Here is a 16,199-nt window from a genome sequence, read left to right on the forward strand (position 1 = left end):
ATTTTTTCCCTTCATGAATCTACACTCCCTATCCCATAATGACGAAGCAAAAACAGGATTTCAGATTTGTTTTGCAAATATATTAAAAAGAAAAACCTGTAATATCACATTGACATAAGTATTCAGACCCTTTGCTATGACATTTGAAAATTAGCTCCGGTGCCTCATTTCTCTTGATCATCTTTGAGATGTTTCTACACCTTGATTGGAGTCCTCCTGTGGTAAATTCAATTGACTTGACATGATTTTTAAAGGCACACACCTGTATATTAGGTCTTGCAGCCGACAATAGCACAAACCAAGCCATGAGGTCAAAGGAACTGGCTGCAGAGCTCAGAGACAGGATTGTGTCGAGGCACAGATTTGGGGAAGGCTACAAAAAACGTTCTGCTGCGTTGAAGAGAGCCCGTGTGGACATGGGAGTTACTTCCAGAAAGACAATCATCACTATAACACTGCTTGGCTTGGAGTTTGCAATAAAAGCACCTAAAGGACTCTCGCACTGTGAGAAAAGATTCTCTGGTCTGATGAAACCAACATTGAACTACTTGGCCTCAATTATAAGCATCATGTCTGGAGGAAACCAGGCACCGCTCATCACCTGCGCAATACCAGTGAAGCCTGGTGGTGGCAGTATCATAATGTAGGGGTGTTTTTCAGCGGCGGGGACTGGGGGACTGGTCAAGGTTGAGGGAAAGCTGAACGAGGCAAAGAACAGAGAGATCCTAAATGAAAACCTGGTCCAGAGCGCTCAGGACCTCAGACTGGGCCTAAGATTCACTTTCAAACAGAACAATGACCCCAAGCACGGTAGGTGTCTAAATATTTGTCAATATAATATTTCATTTGTGATATTTTGTTTTTTCTTTGTCATTCTGGGGTATTGATTGTAGATTGATGAGGGGGAAAAAAGAAATATAAAAGATTTTAGCATCAGGCTGCAAAATAACAACATGAAAAAAGTGAAGGTCTGAATGCACTGTACATGCAACAGAGCAGAGGATTAACAGTGTAGTCCTACAAAGGATGGAGTATCGCACACACCCTGTCAGATGTATTGTTGCAGACAAAGACCAGCAGCTTTGGTACCAGTTTTTGTGTGTGTGTGTCCTGTGGATCAGTGCTGGTGTTTGAAGTGGCTGCATTGTTTTGTTGCCATCTTTTAGCCTGCTGACTTTAAAAAAAAAAAAATTTAGCTTCGTGTTTCATTTCTCACTGTTTCTGATCTCAGATCTGTCAGACAGAAAAAGAAAACACTGATATCATTGATCAACAATCCAACACTTTCTGGATGTATGTTTGAACAAACACTGAGAGTCCATGTGTTTGTAATTATATCAAATTCTGGCAGTTCTTATCCTAAAAATCACTTTGTGGTAAGTGTGTGTGTGAAAAACTGGGAGATGTTCAAAGGCTTTTTTTCCTCATGTGATTCTCATCACCTTTACACAAAGGTTGTTTTGGAACAGAAAGATCTTAGACGAGAAACACAAGTGTGTAAGTGGTCCGACGCACAACCATTACACCATATTTCACACACACATATTAACTGCTTTTGAAGTTGCTTTTTACTAAATTCAAGTCCAACTTGATGGTTAATTCATGCAGTAAATTTCTGTTGAAACCTATAACATACTGTTGTTGAATACTGTAATCTCAATCATATTTAGTTTTTATACAGTGCTGACAACATATTACATGACTGTACTTTGTGGTGTGTTCAACAGTGTGTGTGAACCTGTCAGTCTGAGCACATGAACAGATGTGTGTGTGTGTGTGCTCTGGAGCTCAGAGATGATGACAGACAGGTGAGTGAACAGCATCACTTCCTAATTAAGATGATGTCTGGTCCGATCAGGGTCGGCGCAGTGATCGCTGGGACACGCCGCGTGCCAGCCGGTCTCCCTTGGATACGGTTGTCACTTCCATTACCATGGCGATGTCTGATAACCAGTAACCACCGGAAACATTTATTTTTTTGTACTCTCTGTCGATAGCCCCGACATGAACAAAAGATGAGGAAAGAGCAGGGAGAGCGCTGTGTTCTGGCTTTGGATATGTATCAGTGAGCTTCCCTCTCGAGGGCGGACTAATGGGCGAGGTCAGAGCTGGCTCCGGTCTAGACTCAGTCCTGTTGGACAGTGGTGGTTCTGTGACTCCAATGTGCCATTATTAGTTAGAAACAAAGAATGAGAAGATGAGAGAAATACCGACAGATAGGGTTGCCAGGATGGCTGGAAGGGGACGAGGGGGCCTGCTTAAGTCTCATTTGGTGCACTTGATGTGTGGACAACATTCAACTATTCTAAACTTGACAAAACTGTTCCTCCACACACTTCCTGCCATTTTAAGCTCGTAGTGTTTCTACATGCAAGAAGAAATCCATTGTAACACATGAAACAGTAGAAAACACAAAATGCAGCATGCAATCTTTATATTACACCATCATCTTCTGATTCTGATTCTGATTCTGATTCTTCTGTCAGCACAAAATAAATACTGTATGTTTGTTTATCAACCAATAGAGGTGTCATACCACAAGATCCCACGTGTAAAACGTCTCTTTGGAGACACAAAGCCGTGCAAGCAAGGCACTAAAGGGCAAAACTATATTGAAACAGTCCTGTATTAACAAAGCTCTGAAAATCTATGATCTTCATCTCACCTTTCAGTCTCTCACCTCCTGCTCCAGTCTAACATGTGCTGTCTGATTTCTCTCCTAATTTCCATTTGCTCTCTGTTGTAGCCTCCCTTTGTCAACCTCCCTTTTCTCTGCCCTTCTTTTTCCTTGGCTAAAGTGATTTATTGTCTGCAACAGTGTGACCATGTCCTGTCTCAGACATGACAGCCCACTGTTTTTTCTCTGTTTGTCCTTTCTGATCATCCAGTCTCCTTCTCCACCGTCCTTCTTTTTTTTTTTGTGTTTTGAATGTTCTGTCTTTTCTCCCGTCCTTCCTTCTGTGACTTCCTGTCCTTCTTTACCCCCCTCCTCCACGCTAACCTCCTGCTGTTCATTGACATAAACAACATGAGGCTGCTGTTGGCTCTCAAACAGCTCGGCTCCCTTAGCTCTCCAGCCGGCTGTGGGCCCTGACCTGAGCCGAGCCTGAAGCACTTGGATGCTTCCTATGTCAACAAAGACAATACAAACTTGCCACAGGATCCCTGGGAACTTCCAAAACCATGTAATTTGTCTTTTCTCAAAATTCAAGTTGCCTTTTTTTCCCTCATTTCCCCCACTCTCCTCCTTGGAAAGGCTCCAAAGCGCTGAGGATTGCGTCTTACCTCATTTGACCCAGTGCCTGCAGTCACACGGTGGCAAGACTGAGGAAAAAGATGCAAAGTGGGACAATTTTAATTATCCCCACATTCTAATTACTTCATTCTCCACAGTGTTTCACATCATTTAGTGGAGATAAATGAGTGTCTGGCTAGCCTGAGGAAACGGCGAGGTTCATTATTTTAGACAAAGCACAGAGCCACCTCTTCAACATGATAAACCAACCAGAGAATAAAATGGCGATTGCTTGCGATTACAGCGATAATAGAGATGGCGGTGATTGCTAGTGTTCTCCAAGGTGTAGTCAGCCTCACTGACAAGTGCTGGTTATAATTGACACACCTCTATCAGTTAGGCTTAGGGGCATTTGAAATGGAAAATACATTATTCAGTGTGTGAAGGGTGGGGGTACAGTTTTCATTAAGGTTTGTTTTGATTGACTCCTGATGGTATAATTCCGGTTAAATAGCTCCTCACATGCAGTGCATTTGATTAATGTCGTTACTGACTACTAAGAATCCATAACCTCTGTGCCGTATATCTTCCTTTTTCTTTTTTTTCAAAAAAGTAAATCTTCTTTTCACCTGCCTCTTCCCACTACTCTGTAATAAGGCCTTACAGCTTTGTCCCAGTTGTTGCTGTCATTTCACAGGCTTCCACTGGAGGGAGCACTGTGCTTATTCATGGAGCCTGCAAGACAACAACAATGTTTGTAACACTGAGCATGCAACCAAGAGCAGATCTGGTTCAAAATTAATCAAGTATGATTACCAATAATGGTATTTGGATATAATGGAATATTTTCATTATTCAACCATTTATAGATTTACTTCTTTGTGTGTGTAATGATAATGTAGCCTACAATTTAAATGTACAACATTGAACTTTACTTATGTTCTGTTATTAAAGCAGGGTAATCACTACTCTTTTAAGGACAGAAAGAAAATGCCTTGCTCTCTCACACTCACCCTCATAACTTCCCAGAGTTGTAGAAAGAAGCTTGCAGTCAAAGTCTAAATGTTCATGTGTAGATTTGTGAAGACTCATGTCATAACATAATCATCCTTTCACTTCAGATTAAATGATTAAAGTCTCTCTCGCTCTCTCTCTCTGTGTCATGGCGTATATCCCATCATTCCTCGTAGGGATTTATGGATTTGCATGTTTCCCTGATTTCAGATGAAACTGAACTTTAAGACCCTCCCTCCCTCCCTCCGCTCTGTGTTTGCTGACATTGACAAGTACATGCCTGTCCTTCCTGAGAAACAATGTCCAAGTAGGGTTGAGAGTTCGTGCCATCAAAATGACTATATGTCTATTTGCCCATACATGTGTATATTTCTACATGTCAAAAATGCAATACACCAAGTGTGCATAAATGTGTGTGATGTCTTTCTGAATGCCAAGTATGTGGATATGTGTAATCCTTGCTGATCCTGGCTCTCACTGTACATGGTTTCAGCTGACGGGTGTGAGAGCAGGTTTGTGCTTGCCTCCACGCTCCTCCCTCGTGCTGCACTTCTGTCTCTGTTCTGAAGGGCGGGTCTGGGATGTAGTACATTCTGTAAAAGGGTAAAGGTTTGTTAGGAATTGAGTGTATTGGACTGACTAGAGAAAAGGTATTGCTGCCGGGGCTCTTTCTTCACTTGCTGCCTACCTCTAATTGTTTATATTTTTCCTAAGCTGTTTTCTTTTCTCGTGTCTGAGGTCAAAGTGCTGTGTATTTCATATGTGTAGGGGTCTGTGTATATGTGCACATATGTTCATTTGCTTTAGAAAGGGTTAAGTATCCTCCTTGCAGTTTTTAAAGGAAGAATTCAATCACAAACATTTGGAAATGTTAACCGGTCTTCTTGCTTTGGGGGAAGGAAAATCCTCGACCTTCCGGTCATATTCAACAGCCTTTACATTCTTTTCTTATCTCTGCTCTCAGATCTGCAAATCATTCGGATTTATCTTATTCCAGCAAGTTATACATAACTCTTGTTTCTCAGGAATGACAAGTGTGCAGCAGGTGTGGCATTGCGAGCCATCATTGGATAGTGGCAAGGGTGGCGTTGGAAAGTAGATTTCAGGCTTTAGCTTGAAGCAATTATGGTGTGAGAACCTGAAACTCCAGTCAGATCTGGAACAAATATAATTTGTAGAATCTATTTCAAGCTGCTTTGACAACCAGGAAGGAGATGTTTGGTGCATCGGGGCATTTCTTATTTTGCTGGGTATGTTTATTTCAAATTGGTGTCCAGATTTGTTCCTTTGGATCATGTAATCTTTCTGAAAATGATTGTATTGTGCTCTTAGCGCACAGTTGATGCTTTCACTGATTTCAGTGACTAATTTTGAGACATGAGAGCGAGCTCAAACAGTATTTACCTTTTTGTTTAATAAGGCTGCTGTGCTTCTCAAGTGTGGTGACATTAGTCTCCCTGAGCTGCCATGAAAGCGAGGGAGCAACAGAAAGGGAGAGAGAGAGAAGCCAGCTGCCTGTTGTCTTTTTCCTGTTGGAGTGTTTGGCTCTCACCACCCACTGCTTTCTCACCTCCCTCCTGTCTCCTCCCCTCTTTTCTTCCATCTTTCATGAGGATGTGATGTTTTGATCTTGTTATTTAATGTTGTATTCTGTGGTGCTGCTGCTCTCAAACACCTGGACAGGAGTGAGATAGGCAACAAGGACAGAGACGGAGAGAGAAGAAGAGAGAGTGGAAACAGGGAGATGACAGGGGAGCATGCAGAGGCAGTCGGGGGGGGATTGAGAAAGAGACTTCATTGGATAGACGCTTTAGGATAAGGTGACATGACAGCGCTGTTGTTTATTGCAATCTGTTCTGTTCAATCTGTATAATGACCTATTTGTTCAGCTGCGACGGTGATGATGTAACCAGCGGCAGTGTTTTGCAGAGTGTTGATTAGCAGATATTTTACTTTACACTTTTAAACCAGTTTGGCCGGACGCGTTCAAGATCCACACATCCTGCACAGTTGTACATTTTGGAAGAAGATGAAAACAAATCCTTCTGGCACTTAGTGGCATGGAGGAATGGAAGCTTCCTGGACTGGAAAAGCAGGACAGGAAACGGACACCTGACTTCTCATTGAACTCTGTGTGACCTGCCAGCATGTCAGCCTTTAGGAAGAGCAGGAACTCCAAACGCTCGACCGAATCCATCTATGATATGTTACAGCTGGTGAGCCGTGCAGTCTTTTGTGTGTGTGTGTGTGTGTGTGTGTGTGTGTGTGTGTGTGTGTGTGTGTGTGTGTGTGTGTGTGTGTGTGTGTGTGTGTGTGTGTGTGTGTGTGTGTGTGTGTGTGTGTGTGTGTGTGTGTGTGTGTGTGTGTGTGTGTGTGTGTGTGTGTGTGTGTGTGTGTGTGTGTGTGTGTGTGTGTGTGTGTGTGTGTGTGTGTGTGTTCTTATTTTGGATATGATCCTACAGAGGTCAGTGATTATGTGATGGTGTCAGCAGTGCCGAGGTTAGAGGTTCAGTTCCCAGTGGAGCAACCCACTGTAACAATTGACGCAAGATTTGTCTGATTACATGAAGTGCTCAGTTCTGACTTTATTATATCATCCTGTTTCAATGGAATGAATAAAACATTGTCCACTGTGTCATTAAACATGATGCAGTGCTAACAATTTGCATATATTATCAGTTAGGGCTCAGTTCACAAAGTTGTGCATAGTCACGCTTCCCTTCGCTTGTTAATTAGTAGTGGGGGTAAAGCATGCGGCCATATTTCTCCACCCCGTCCCTCTGTCTCCATCTCCATCTCCCGCTGTCATCTGTCTCTTTCGCTGCTCCATCTGCCACTTGGCTGTCGCTAATTCCTCTGGCTGTCAAGGGCAAGACCTCGCTTACGAGTGGCGATATTGTCAAAGTCATTGCTCTGTTTTGTGTGAAGAGAAATGTATATAGGCATGATCACAGGGTTTCTTTTTGTTATCATTTTCAGTTTGTTCGATGTGTGTGTTCATCGACAAAAGAATTTTAAGTTCATTCAACATATTTGAATATTAACCACAAGCTCAATAATGCGTTGTTTGTGTCTAAGTGACACCAGTTTGGGGAGTTTTTAATTGTCAGCAATGCAGGCACTTCTTTGGATGTTCCAATATGACTAAGTGACGCTCACAATGCAGTGTGACTTGGACATTAGCAAGGATTTAATCAGCGATGATTATTTGTTTACTTTTTTATTTGTGGTAGTTGTTGTGGCTTCCTTCTCGCCATTGTGACTCGATGGGAGCAATTTCATTATCAGCAAGTCTGTCGAATCGTGCGTTTGTGTGTGTGTGTGGGTATCCAGCATTGTTGCGAAACTGGTTTGAATACCACAATGGAAAATTGTGTTTGTCATTGCTGCAGCCCAACAGAAGACAAGCTGTGGAATCAGCAAAGACAAGCCATGTCATCAGCTGACCAGCTGTCAGTAAATCAGCAGGCGCAGTGTCTTATCACAGATTACAATTGATAAACACTTTCACTGACCACACAGATGAGGGATGTTTGTGTGACATACATTTGCAAAAGTACTTCTATAAGTAATACTGACGACTGCAGGATTGAATTAGGCACATTAATCCCATCAAACTAAACAATGGCTGAAAATCGGATTGCTCCTGCTTTGTGTTCTCAGCAGATACAGATTTTGGCAGAGCTCTGCCGCAATGACTCACTGAGTCTGTCTTATCGAATTGTACCTTTTCATTTCTTTACAGGTTTATTTTATGAAAGACAGTTACAGTGCAATTAGGGATACGATTATAATGAGTTTTGTTAAGGCTAGAATTAGGCGTGCAGTGTTTGTCTTGGACAGGAGTTGCATTAAATGAGCCAAGACGAATCCCTTGCAATTAGTGTTCGGTGTGTGGGCTGAGCTCATTCATTCCCCCACATTTCAAGGAGATTCTTTTTTCTAATTGTCGTTTTAATCTACTAGTTCTGGCTGAGTGGAGACAGTGAAAAGATGTAAATGTAAATCTCTCTTTCTATCTCTCAGCAGACCTCACAGTCTAGCAACAGCCACCACACTTCCACCAATATTTGATATTAATCCAGAGATAGCGGTATTTTGATCACAGCAAGTAAATTATTACGTTGTATTTGCAGACATTGGACAGATTGGAAGTGTTGGTGGCATTGTAGGAATAAATATAGTTGTATTAGTCATGGTACAATTTTTAGATTTGCCTCAACACATCCAGCCTTTCACTTTTGATGACGCTCCTATGTCACCTTTTCTCTTATTTTTCCATCTCTGGTGCCTACGCACTCTTGCGTTCACCTTCACAGCCTTGGGACTCTGTTTATGTCCTTGTGTGGGTTCCAGTGTGTAATTCTTAAACTGCTGTTGCACATCAGTATGAAAGATAAGCTTTTCCAGAAGTTGTTGACCATCACTTTGCAAAGCCTAGTTGTATGATCCTCATCATTACTGAATAAGGAATGAATGACTTTTTAGTTTTAAGAGTAGCAGCACTAACAACTAATATTGGTCTGTATAGCCGGAGGAGGAGGGGCAGAGCCCAGTATTAGGTCTACCACCAGTTTGGCAGGTCTGCTCATGCTTGGTATTTTTGATACCAGGGATGTAGGTGGGTGTTGTTATGGCAGGTTTTGCAAGAATGTACTGTATGTATTGTTGATGGTACATATTTCCAGTTTATTGCATGTATGAACATTATTAATGTTGGTGTATGTGATATCCTTGTTTTGTGTTTTATTCTTCTACACAAGCCCACATCCACTAAATTATTTTTTTTTTGTGAAGGAGCCTTTGTTGTATTTCCCTTTCCTCTTCCAGTAGCTCTCAGGAGGACAAATACTTTTGTTCTAATAGATGCACTAATAGCAGCCTTCTCTGACCCAAAATGACCCTTTAAAAAAAACAAAAAAATCCTACAAATAAGTAAAATGTTCTGCTTCTTTGTCTCTTTCTGTGCAGAGCACTGAACAGGTCACTGCTTTCTGCCGCAGTCTCCATGACATGAATCCCCTGGAGTGCCCTATGTCATCCTCCTCATCGTCGTCTTCGTCATCCCTCACCCCAAGCCCTGTGTCAGCTTTACCGCCCACAGCAGGCACTGCCACCCAGAGACAGCTCTCCCACGCAGACAAACTCCGCAAGGTCATCAATGAACTGGTGGAAACGGAGAAGACTTACGTCAAAGTCAGTACAAGCTCCCGTGGAGTGTTTTGAATTGTTTTAGACAATTGATACCTAGTGAGCCAGCACATCCATACCTACATCTGTTTGATCATAATGGACTCAAAATATCATACTCATGGACTGTTCTTGTTGTTTGGAGTGTCATAATCATTGTAATAGCAGTGCAGAACATTGACATGCTCTTCCTATCATGTGGGTTGTGTTCATACCTGTGAGAAAGCTGATTTCTTTATTTCTTTGCTGTTATTTAAAATCTCCGGTAATGAATCCTCATTAAACAGCCTTCACAACAACAGACGCCCACGCATGCCCTTACCCATTCCTCCTTGAACATCTGATCACAGGCTGATCTTGTTCATGTTCTTTTTCAGGACCTGAGCTGCCTAATAGAGTGCTACTTGACGCCTTTGCAGAAAGAGAGCTTCCTTACGCAGGATGAGGTACTTTCTACCTGATCTGTATAATCCAAGAATTAAAAAAAAAAATTATATGAATTGTTGTAGATACATACATAACCTAAACCTTGATAGTGCTCAGTGTCAGAACGATGCTCTGTGTGTGTTGCAGCTGGACGTTTTGTTCGGTAACCTCGGGGAGATGGTGGAGTTCCAGGTTGAGTTTCTCCGGACGCTGGAAGATGGAATCAGACTGGTGCCAGATCTGGACAGACTGGAGAGGGTGGAGCAATTTAAGGTGAGGGGATGTTGATCTCTTGAACTCAATCCATCATTCAGTTTTTAATCATCTTGTCTCACTTTAGGATTACTTCCACTAGGTGCTGCTGTTTAGAACTGGCCGTTATTTGGATAATTCATGATATATGGATCATGGTGTTATTGCAGTCGTGCAGACAAGTGTTTAACCTGACTCCTTTTGGACAGGCTCAGCAGTACAAATAATTAATTTCACTGTATTAACATTTCTCTAACTGCTTGGGGCATCCCAAACAAAATCACTTGGTCTGCAAAGGGTTCAGACACAGCTGAGACATTTGATGATTATGAAAAGCATGGTTTGCTCGTTTGTTTCCACAGAAAGTGCTGTTCTCCTTGGGCGGTTCATTCCTGTATTATGCCGATCGCTTCAAGATCTACAGCGCCTTCTGCGCCAGTCACACCAAGGTCCCAAAGGTCCTGGCTAAAGGTAAAAACCTGCACACGTTCTTGACTTTCACCAAGTAGACAGCCACCACTTAGTCCTCCTGATAGTTCTACAGTAGTTTGTTACTCTCTACCATCAGTGGCATGTGATAGCTGTGGGGCTAGTCTTTTAGAAGAAGCATGTTGTTTAGTCACATGCCCTGCAGTACAGAGGGCGAGCTGCAACTAGTATCAGCACACAGCGAGTCACAAACTTGAGACTGACCGCGTGTGTGATACGGTTGAGTCTTTTGAAAGTACAGTTGAGTTCTGTATTTACTGCTACATTTGCTACTCTGAGAGACGCTTTAGCAGGCCACCTGTTTTGTGGACATTTCATCTTATGAAGCGAGTTCCCTGCTCGTACATCTTATCTATTAGATGCAGTTGCCTGTTTCTGTTTCAGTGTTTCCTTGCCCCCTGTTCAAAACAAATAAATGCTCATGTTTCTGCTCCACCAGCAAAGACAGACCCAGATTTCAAGGCTTTCCTGGCTGAGAGAAACCCCAGGCAGCAACATTCATCCACTCTGGAGTCTTACCTGATCAAACCCATCCAGAGGGTCCTGAAGTACCCGCTGCTGCTAAAGGAGCTCTACTCTCTGACTGACCCCGACAGTGAGGAACATTACCACCTAGACGGTAAGCCAGTGTCTTTTTATTATTCACATGCACTTATGGAACTTTTTAATTAATGAGGATACAAGACATTATGGTAATTATGACTTTGATGAATGTTTGTCCTATTCAGTTGCAATGAAGGCCATGAACAAAGTTGCGAGTCACATCAATGAGATGCAAAAGCTTCATGAGGAGTACGGCGCTGTTTTCGACCAGCTCATTAATGAACAGACTGCAGATAAAAAAGAGGTAAACACGATAATGCCCATTTTGTTAAAGGTTATCCATCATGAAACCAATAAATCATCCAATTACTTACATTTATATTTTACAATCTGTTTTATTACATCTATTTCTCTCAGGTGGCTGACCTCTCGATGGGGGATCTTTTGTTACACTCTACAGTGGTGTGGATCAACCCTCCAGCCTCATTGGTCAAGAGCAAAAAGGATACTGAATTGGCTGCTTTTGGTAAGGGTTAATGTGGATTTTGGATTACATTGTGGAATTGATTCTGCCCTACTATTGGCTTTCTTTATATAGGAATTTCTTAGATTAAAAGGTTTCAGCTGTCTACACAGGAACAGAGACCTTTTTACATAATTACAGCTGGAAGTTTTCTTTGTGTATTCATAAGGCTGCAATTCACATTCAAAGCAGTGTTATTCACAAATGTACAACAGAGTGGTTTTAGATTAACCTAGCAATATCAAGTGCAATCAAATTCAGCAGCCTTGGAGTAAATGCTGATATCATAATGATATACCAGACATAATAAAAGCTTCATAAAGGGTTTGGGATTTGGTTGCATTGCAGTTGATAAACTGCCCACTCCGTTATGATGGGTTAAAAACGTTCTCAATTTTAACCTTGTACTCATCAATATGAATTTTAACAAAATAGGTGATGAAATGCCTTTTTGCATCAGTATGCACAGGATTGGTCAAAACAGTATTTTACTTTGAAAATCCTGTCACATCTGCAGGATTTCAGATGGACAGATGACCTGTAAAGTGCTCACCCCCATGCTTTTAAATACTTAAAAACAGTGTGTGATGTTTTGTTATGAATAAACAAATATTTTACAAATACAGTAGATCTACAGTTACTCTTCGAAGAGCAATTCTTCTGTATGCTTGAATGCGCTCTGCTCTGCAGGCACATGGCACATGATACTGTCATGCATAGTGTGATGCAGGGTGCTATTTCAGAAGAAGAAATAGACGTGATAAAAGGAAAACCCAGAGGAGCATATTACATGAGGGTTATTTTTTACTTTTTCACGTGAAGTGCAGCATGTTATAGTCACATTAATGGGATCACATGAAATTGTCACACATCCAGAAGTGCTCCGCTCAGACACTTTTGCCGATAAATATTACATCTACATGATATTAGGGGTTTCCCCGGCAAGGCGATAGTGAGTGGGAGTGGTTGCTTTGAGCATGCAATGTCGTGACTTTGGTCCATTTTCATCTTTTGTGCTGCTGATATAGTATTCCAGTAGTTTGAGGCTATTTTTCCTAGAAAGCTGTAACTAAAAGCATCCATTGACATGCTGCATCAAGCTGCCACCATAGTAAATTGGGTAATGAAATGTCTTTTGATAGATGAAGGAATGCAGACCCTCCTAATGGTTTCTTTCATTTTCCTCTTCATCTCTCTCTTGCCCTCTTTTAGTGTTCAAAACAGCAGTTGTATTTGTGTACAAAGACTGCTCCAAGCACAGGAAAAAAATCGTGAGTATTATTTTTCTCATTTACTGTTGACTAATCCAGTGAGAGACAGGGCTCTGGGCTTCCTCTGATGTGCTCTTTTAAAATAGCCTTTTTTAGTTTTGAGTGGCACATTGAGACCACAAAGAAATTAAGGTTAATGTCTTTCATCATGGGACAATGGACTGAACTGAATGAGGGTAGTTATTGGCAACTGAATAGACTGAAGAGACTTTATATGCACACTGTACTGTTCCCCTTGTACAGTACAGTACATTACAGTGCAGTGGATGGTTGTCTGTTAAATCACTCTTCTGTCTCTCTTGTGCTCTCTGCTGCCATGCTGATGTATTGCAGTGGTTATGTGTTAGATATCCAACCAGTCTCACTCTTTTTTTTTTTTATTTTCAGGGTGGATCTCACCGTGCGACTGTCAGTGATGACAAAGATCCTTTCCGTTTCCGCCACATGATCGCAACGGACTCTCTGCAAGTCCGCGCCCTTGCAAGTAGGTCTATTTAAATACAGTAATGTGATGTCATTTTCATACCATTCCTCCAGGTGTCATTAGCACTTTGAGGACTGGTTTGGTCTCTCAGAAGCTAGCTGTTGTTATCAGTTCTAGCTTAGCTCACATTTTTTCAGCTTTTTTCTCAGGTTTGAAAAAAATGAGTGAGTACAAAGCAGCATCATATTTCCATCAGAAAAACATTTGAATTATTCAGTCATTAGTCTAAAATATGTATTGGACAAGAATAGAAATATTTAGGCTCTTTGAGGCACCATGTGGAGACTTTAATTTGGCTTGTCAGGGAAGCATAGACCATAGAATGGATATTGTCAGTCAGCCAGATGTCTCCATAATGAAAGTCTGTTCAGTGGGGAAACTTATGAAGGTATTTTTGATTTTGGCACGTGCAACAGATTGTGCCTAATGCATACAGAAATGTACTGCACATTATCCTGTACCAAATCTGCACCAAAAGTCTATGTAATTAACCAAAGTTAATATATCCTCACAAAGGAGATATTGGACTTTACAATAAGTATTTTGGTTGTCTGAACTACATTTTTTTACCTTTGCTCCTTCCTCAGTTGATTTGCTCACCACTTGAAAGTGCGCATAAGCCCTAATAATAATATTGTTAAGGAATGTAAATGTATTCTGCATTTTTATGTTCAGGTTATAGCAAAGATCATTTGCATGCAAACAAATCCGTCATCCAAATCTCAGTGGTCGTTTCTAATGACTCAATATTTTCTGACAGTGGCTTTAAAGGGTCTGGAGTCCACTCAGTGCTGCTGCTTTCCTCTCCCGCAGAAAATAAATAATAACCTTTGTAAACAAAGGACATGAATTCCTATTAGTAGGTCTACATGCAATCTTCCTCACATCCTATCTCCTAGATGAACCTTAAATCAGCCCCTGGCAATTCAGCTCAAGTGTGATCGTCTATCTGCCTAATGGCCTGTTGTTAAAGGGAAAGAAATTGATGACGGAAATTAACTGAATGCTTTTATGAATGTAGATCACATCTCTCTCCTCTCCCTCCTCTCAGACTCTGAGGGGACCGCAGTGTGTGAGATAGTCCACACAAGATCCGAATATGAAGGAAGACCAGAGAGAACCTTCCAGTTGTGCTGCAGGTATGATTTTTTTTATTTTTTTTGTACACATGTATTCAAAACATGAACTGAAGGTATTCAACATCGAACAAAAGACCCTTCTCTTGTATATTGTTAGAGTATTATATTATTTTTAAGTTTTCATGTTTTTGTCCAACCTGCAGTTCTCCAGATAGTAAGAAGGATTTCCTGAAAGCAGTCCAGTCCATCCTTAGGGAAAAGCAGCGCCGCCAGCTTCTTAAGACGGAGTCTCTGCCATCCAACCAGCAGTATGTCCCGTTTGGGGGCAAACGTCTGTGTGCCCTCAAAGGGGCGCGGCCCGCCATGAACAGAGCAGGTAAAGCTTCTAGTTCACAGGAATCTTGATGTGATGTTAGGATCAAATAACAAAGGACCAACATGTTGTGCCAATAAATCTTAGAGTGGATAACAGTGTTTGTACATGACATTCATTTGTCTTTTTTCTGTCTGTTTAGCATCAGCTCCATCACGAACGTTGGCCCGCAGGAAGCTGGTGAGGAACCGCTTCACCATTGATACCGACCTGGTTTTCCATGGCAACAACAACAACAGCAGCGATTCAGAGCCCTCCCACCACTCCTCCAACTCACAGCTGTCCCAGCATGCTCTTCTTCAGTCCCACAAACCTCAGGGAGAGGACACGGACCGTTGGGTGGAAGAGCAGTTCGACCTGGGTTGCTATGAAGACCAGGGTGAGGGCATCGACGTCGGGCAGGTGAAGGAGACGGACATTTTGAGCGATGACGATGAGTACTGCAAGTCTGTCCGAGCCGCATCGGCGGAACCGGCCGACCTGGAGGGGAAGATGGAAGGACTCAACCTACAGGGTGGAGAGATGAGGAGCCACAACCTGAACGGACGAGTAGAGCGTGGAAGTGAGATCTTGCAGGGTGTGATGCAGGAGGAGGAAGCTGATCGAATAAAGCATGGTGATGATTCAGGCTCAGTGGACTCCTTCACCTCCTGTGGTGTCTCTCTGTCTCGCTGTGCAACCCCGACTATAAAGCTTGCCCCCTTGAAGCAGTGTGCTGTGGAGGGGGCCACAAACAAGGACCATGACGTCATCTGGGTGCGGCGGGACGAGTTTGCCAACGGGTGCAACAGTGACGTCTTCTGATTGGGAATAATAGAAGATGAGATGAAGACAGCGCAAGAAAACAGGGGAGAGATTGGATTCAAGCTTTAAATATGTAAAATTTGGAGAAGAAAATGTGTATAGAAGGTATTAAACCTCAGCCAGTCCTCCCTGTGTCACTACACAACCCTCTTCTTACCACCTTACCTGCATCTCCCGTCTTCTGACAATCCTAAAGTACTGAAACACCATGCGTGTAAGGAAAAGCAAAATATACTCCGCTTCATTTGTTGAGACGGAGAGATTCTCAACCACGAACTGCTTAAACATGAACCAGAGAGAATACAGGGTCCTCACTGTTTTGGACATACACCCAGGCATCACACACACCTGTGGAATTGTATTTGAACATATGAACAAGACAGCACTGCATGTACACGCAAGTAAACAAGCAAATGTGTGTGTATGTATACTGTAAGTGCATAAAGTACACAGAAGCACAGACACAGAGACTCTAGGCAGCTACTGTACCGTGCACGCATTGTACCGAAGCGACGT

General features: G+C 42.2%; 1 protein-coding gene across 1 annotated transcript in view; it reads left to right on the forward strand.

The window, feature by feature from the left end:
* Positions 1-15,711, forward strand: part of LOC139294911 (rho guanine nucleotide exchange factor TIAM1-like) — a 35,548-nt gene extending 19,837 nt beyond the window's left edge. The window contains exons 16-27 of the mRNA XM_070916902.1: positions 9,221-9,445; positions 9,817-9,885; positions 10,013-10,138; positions 10,480-10,588; positions 11,046-11,225; positions 11,335-11,453; positions 11,567-11,675; positions 12,885-12,943; positions 13,331-13,427; positions 14,479-14,566; positions 14,710-14,882; positions 15,022-15,711. Coding sequence (XP_070773003.1) covers positions 9,221-9,445; positions 9,817-9,885; positions 10,013-10,138; positions 10,480-10,588; positions 11,046-11,225; positions 11,335-11,453; positions 11,567-11,675; positions 12,885-12,943; positions 13,331-13,427; positions 14,479-14,566; positions 14,710-14,882; positions 15,022-15,683 — 2,016 coding nt within the window. The 3' untranslated portion in view covers positions 15,684-15,711. The remainder of the gene's footprint in view (positions 1-9,220; positions 9,446-9,816; positions 9,886-10,012; positions 10,139-10,479; positions 10,589-11,045; positions 11,226-11,334; positions 11,454-11,566; positions 11,676-12,884; positions 12,944-13,330; positions 13,428-14,478; positions 14,567-14,709; positions 14,883-15,021) is intronic.
* The last annotated feature ends 488 nt before the right edge of the window (positions 15,712-16,199 follow it).

Source organism: Enoplosus armatus, chromosome 13 (assembly GCF_043641665.1).
Source record: "Enoplosus armatus isolate fEnoArm2 chromosome 13, fEnoArm2.hap1, whole genome shotgun sequence".
Classification (NCBI taxonomy): Eukaryota; Metazoa; Chordata; class Actinopteri; order Centrarchiformes; family Enoplosidae; genus Enoplosus; species Enoplosus armatus.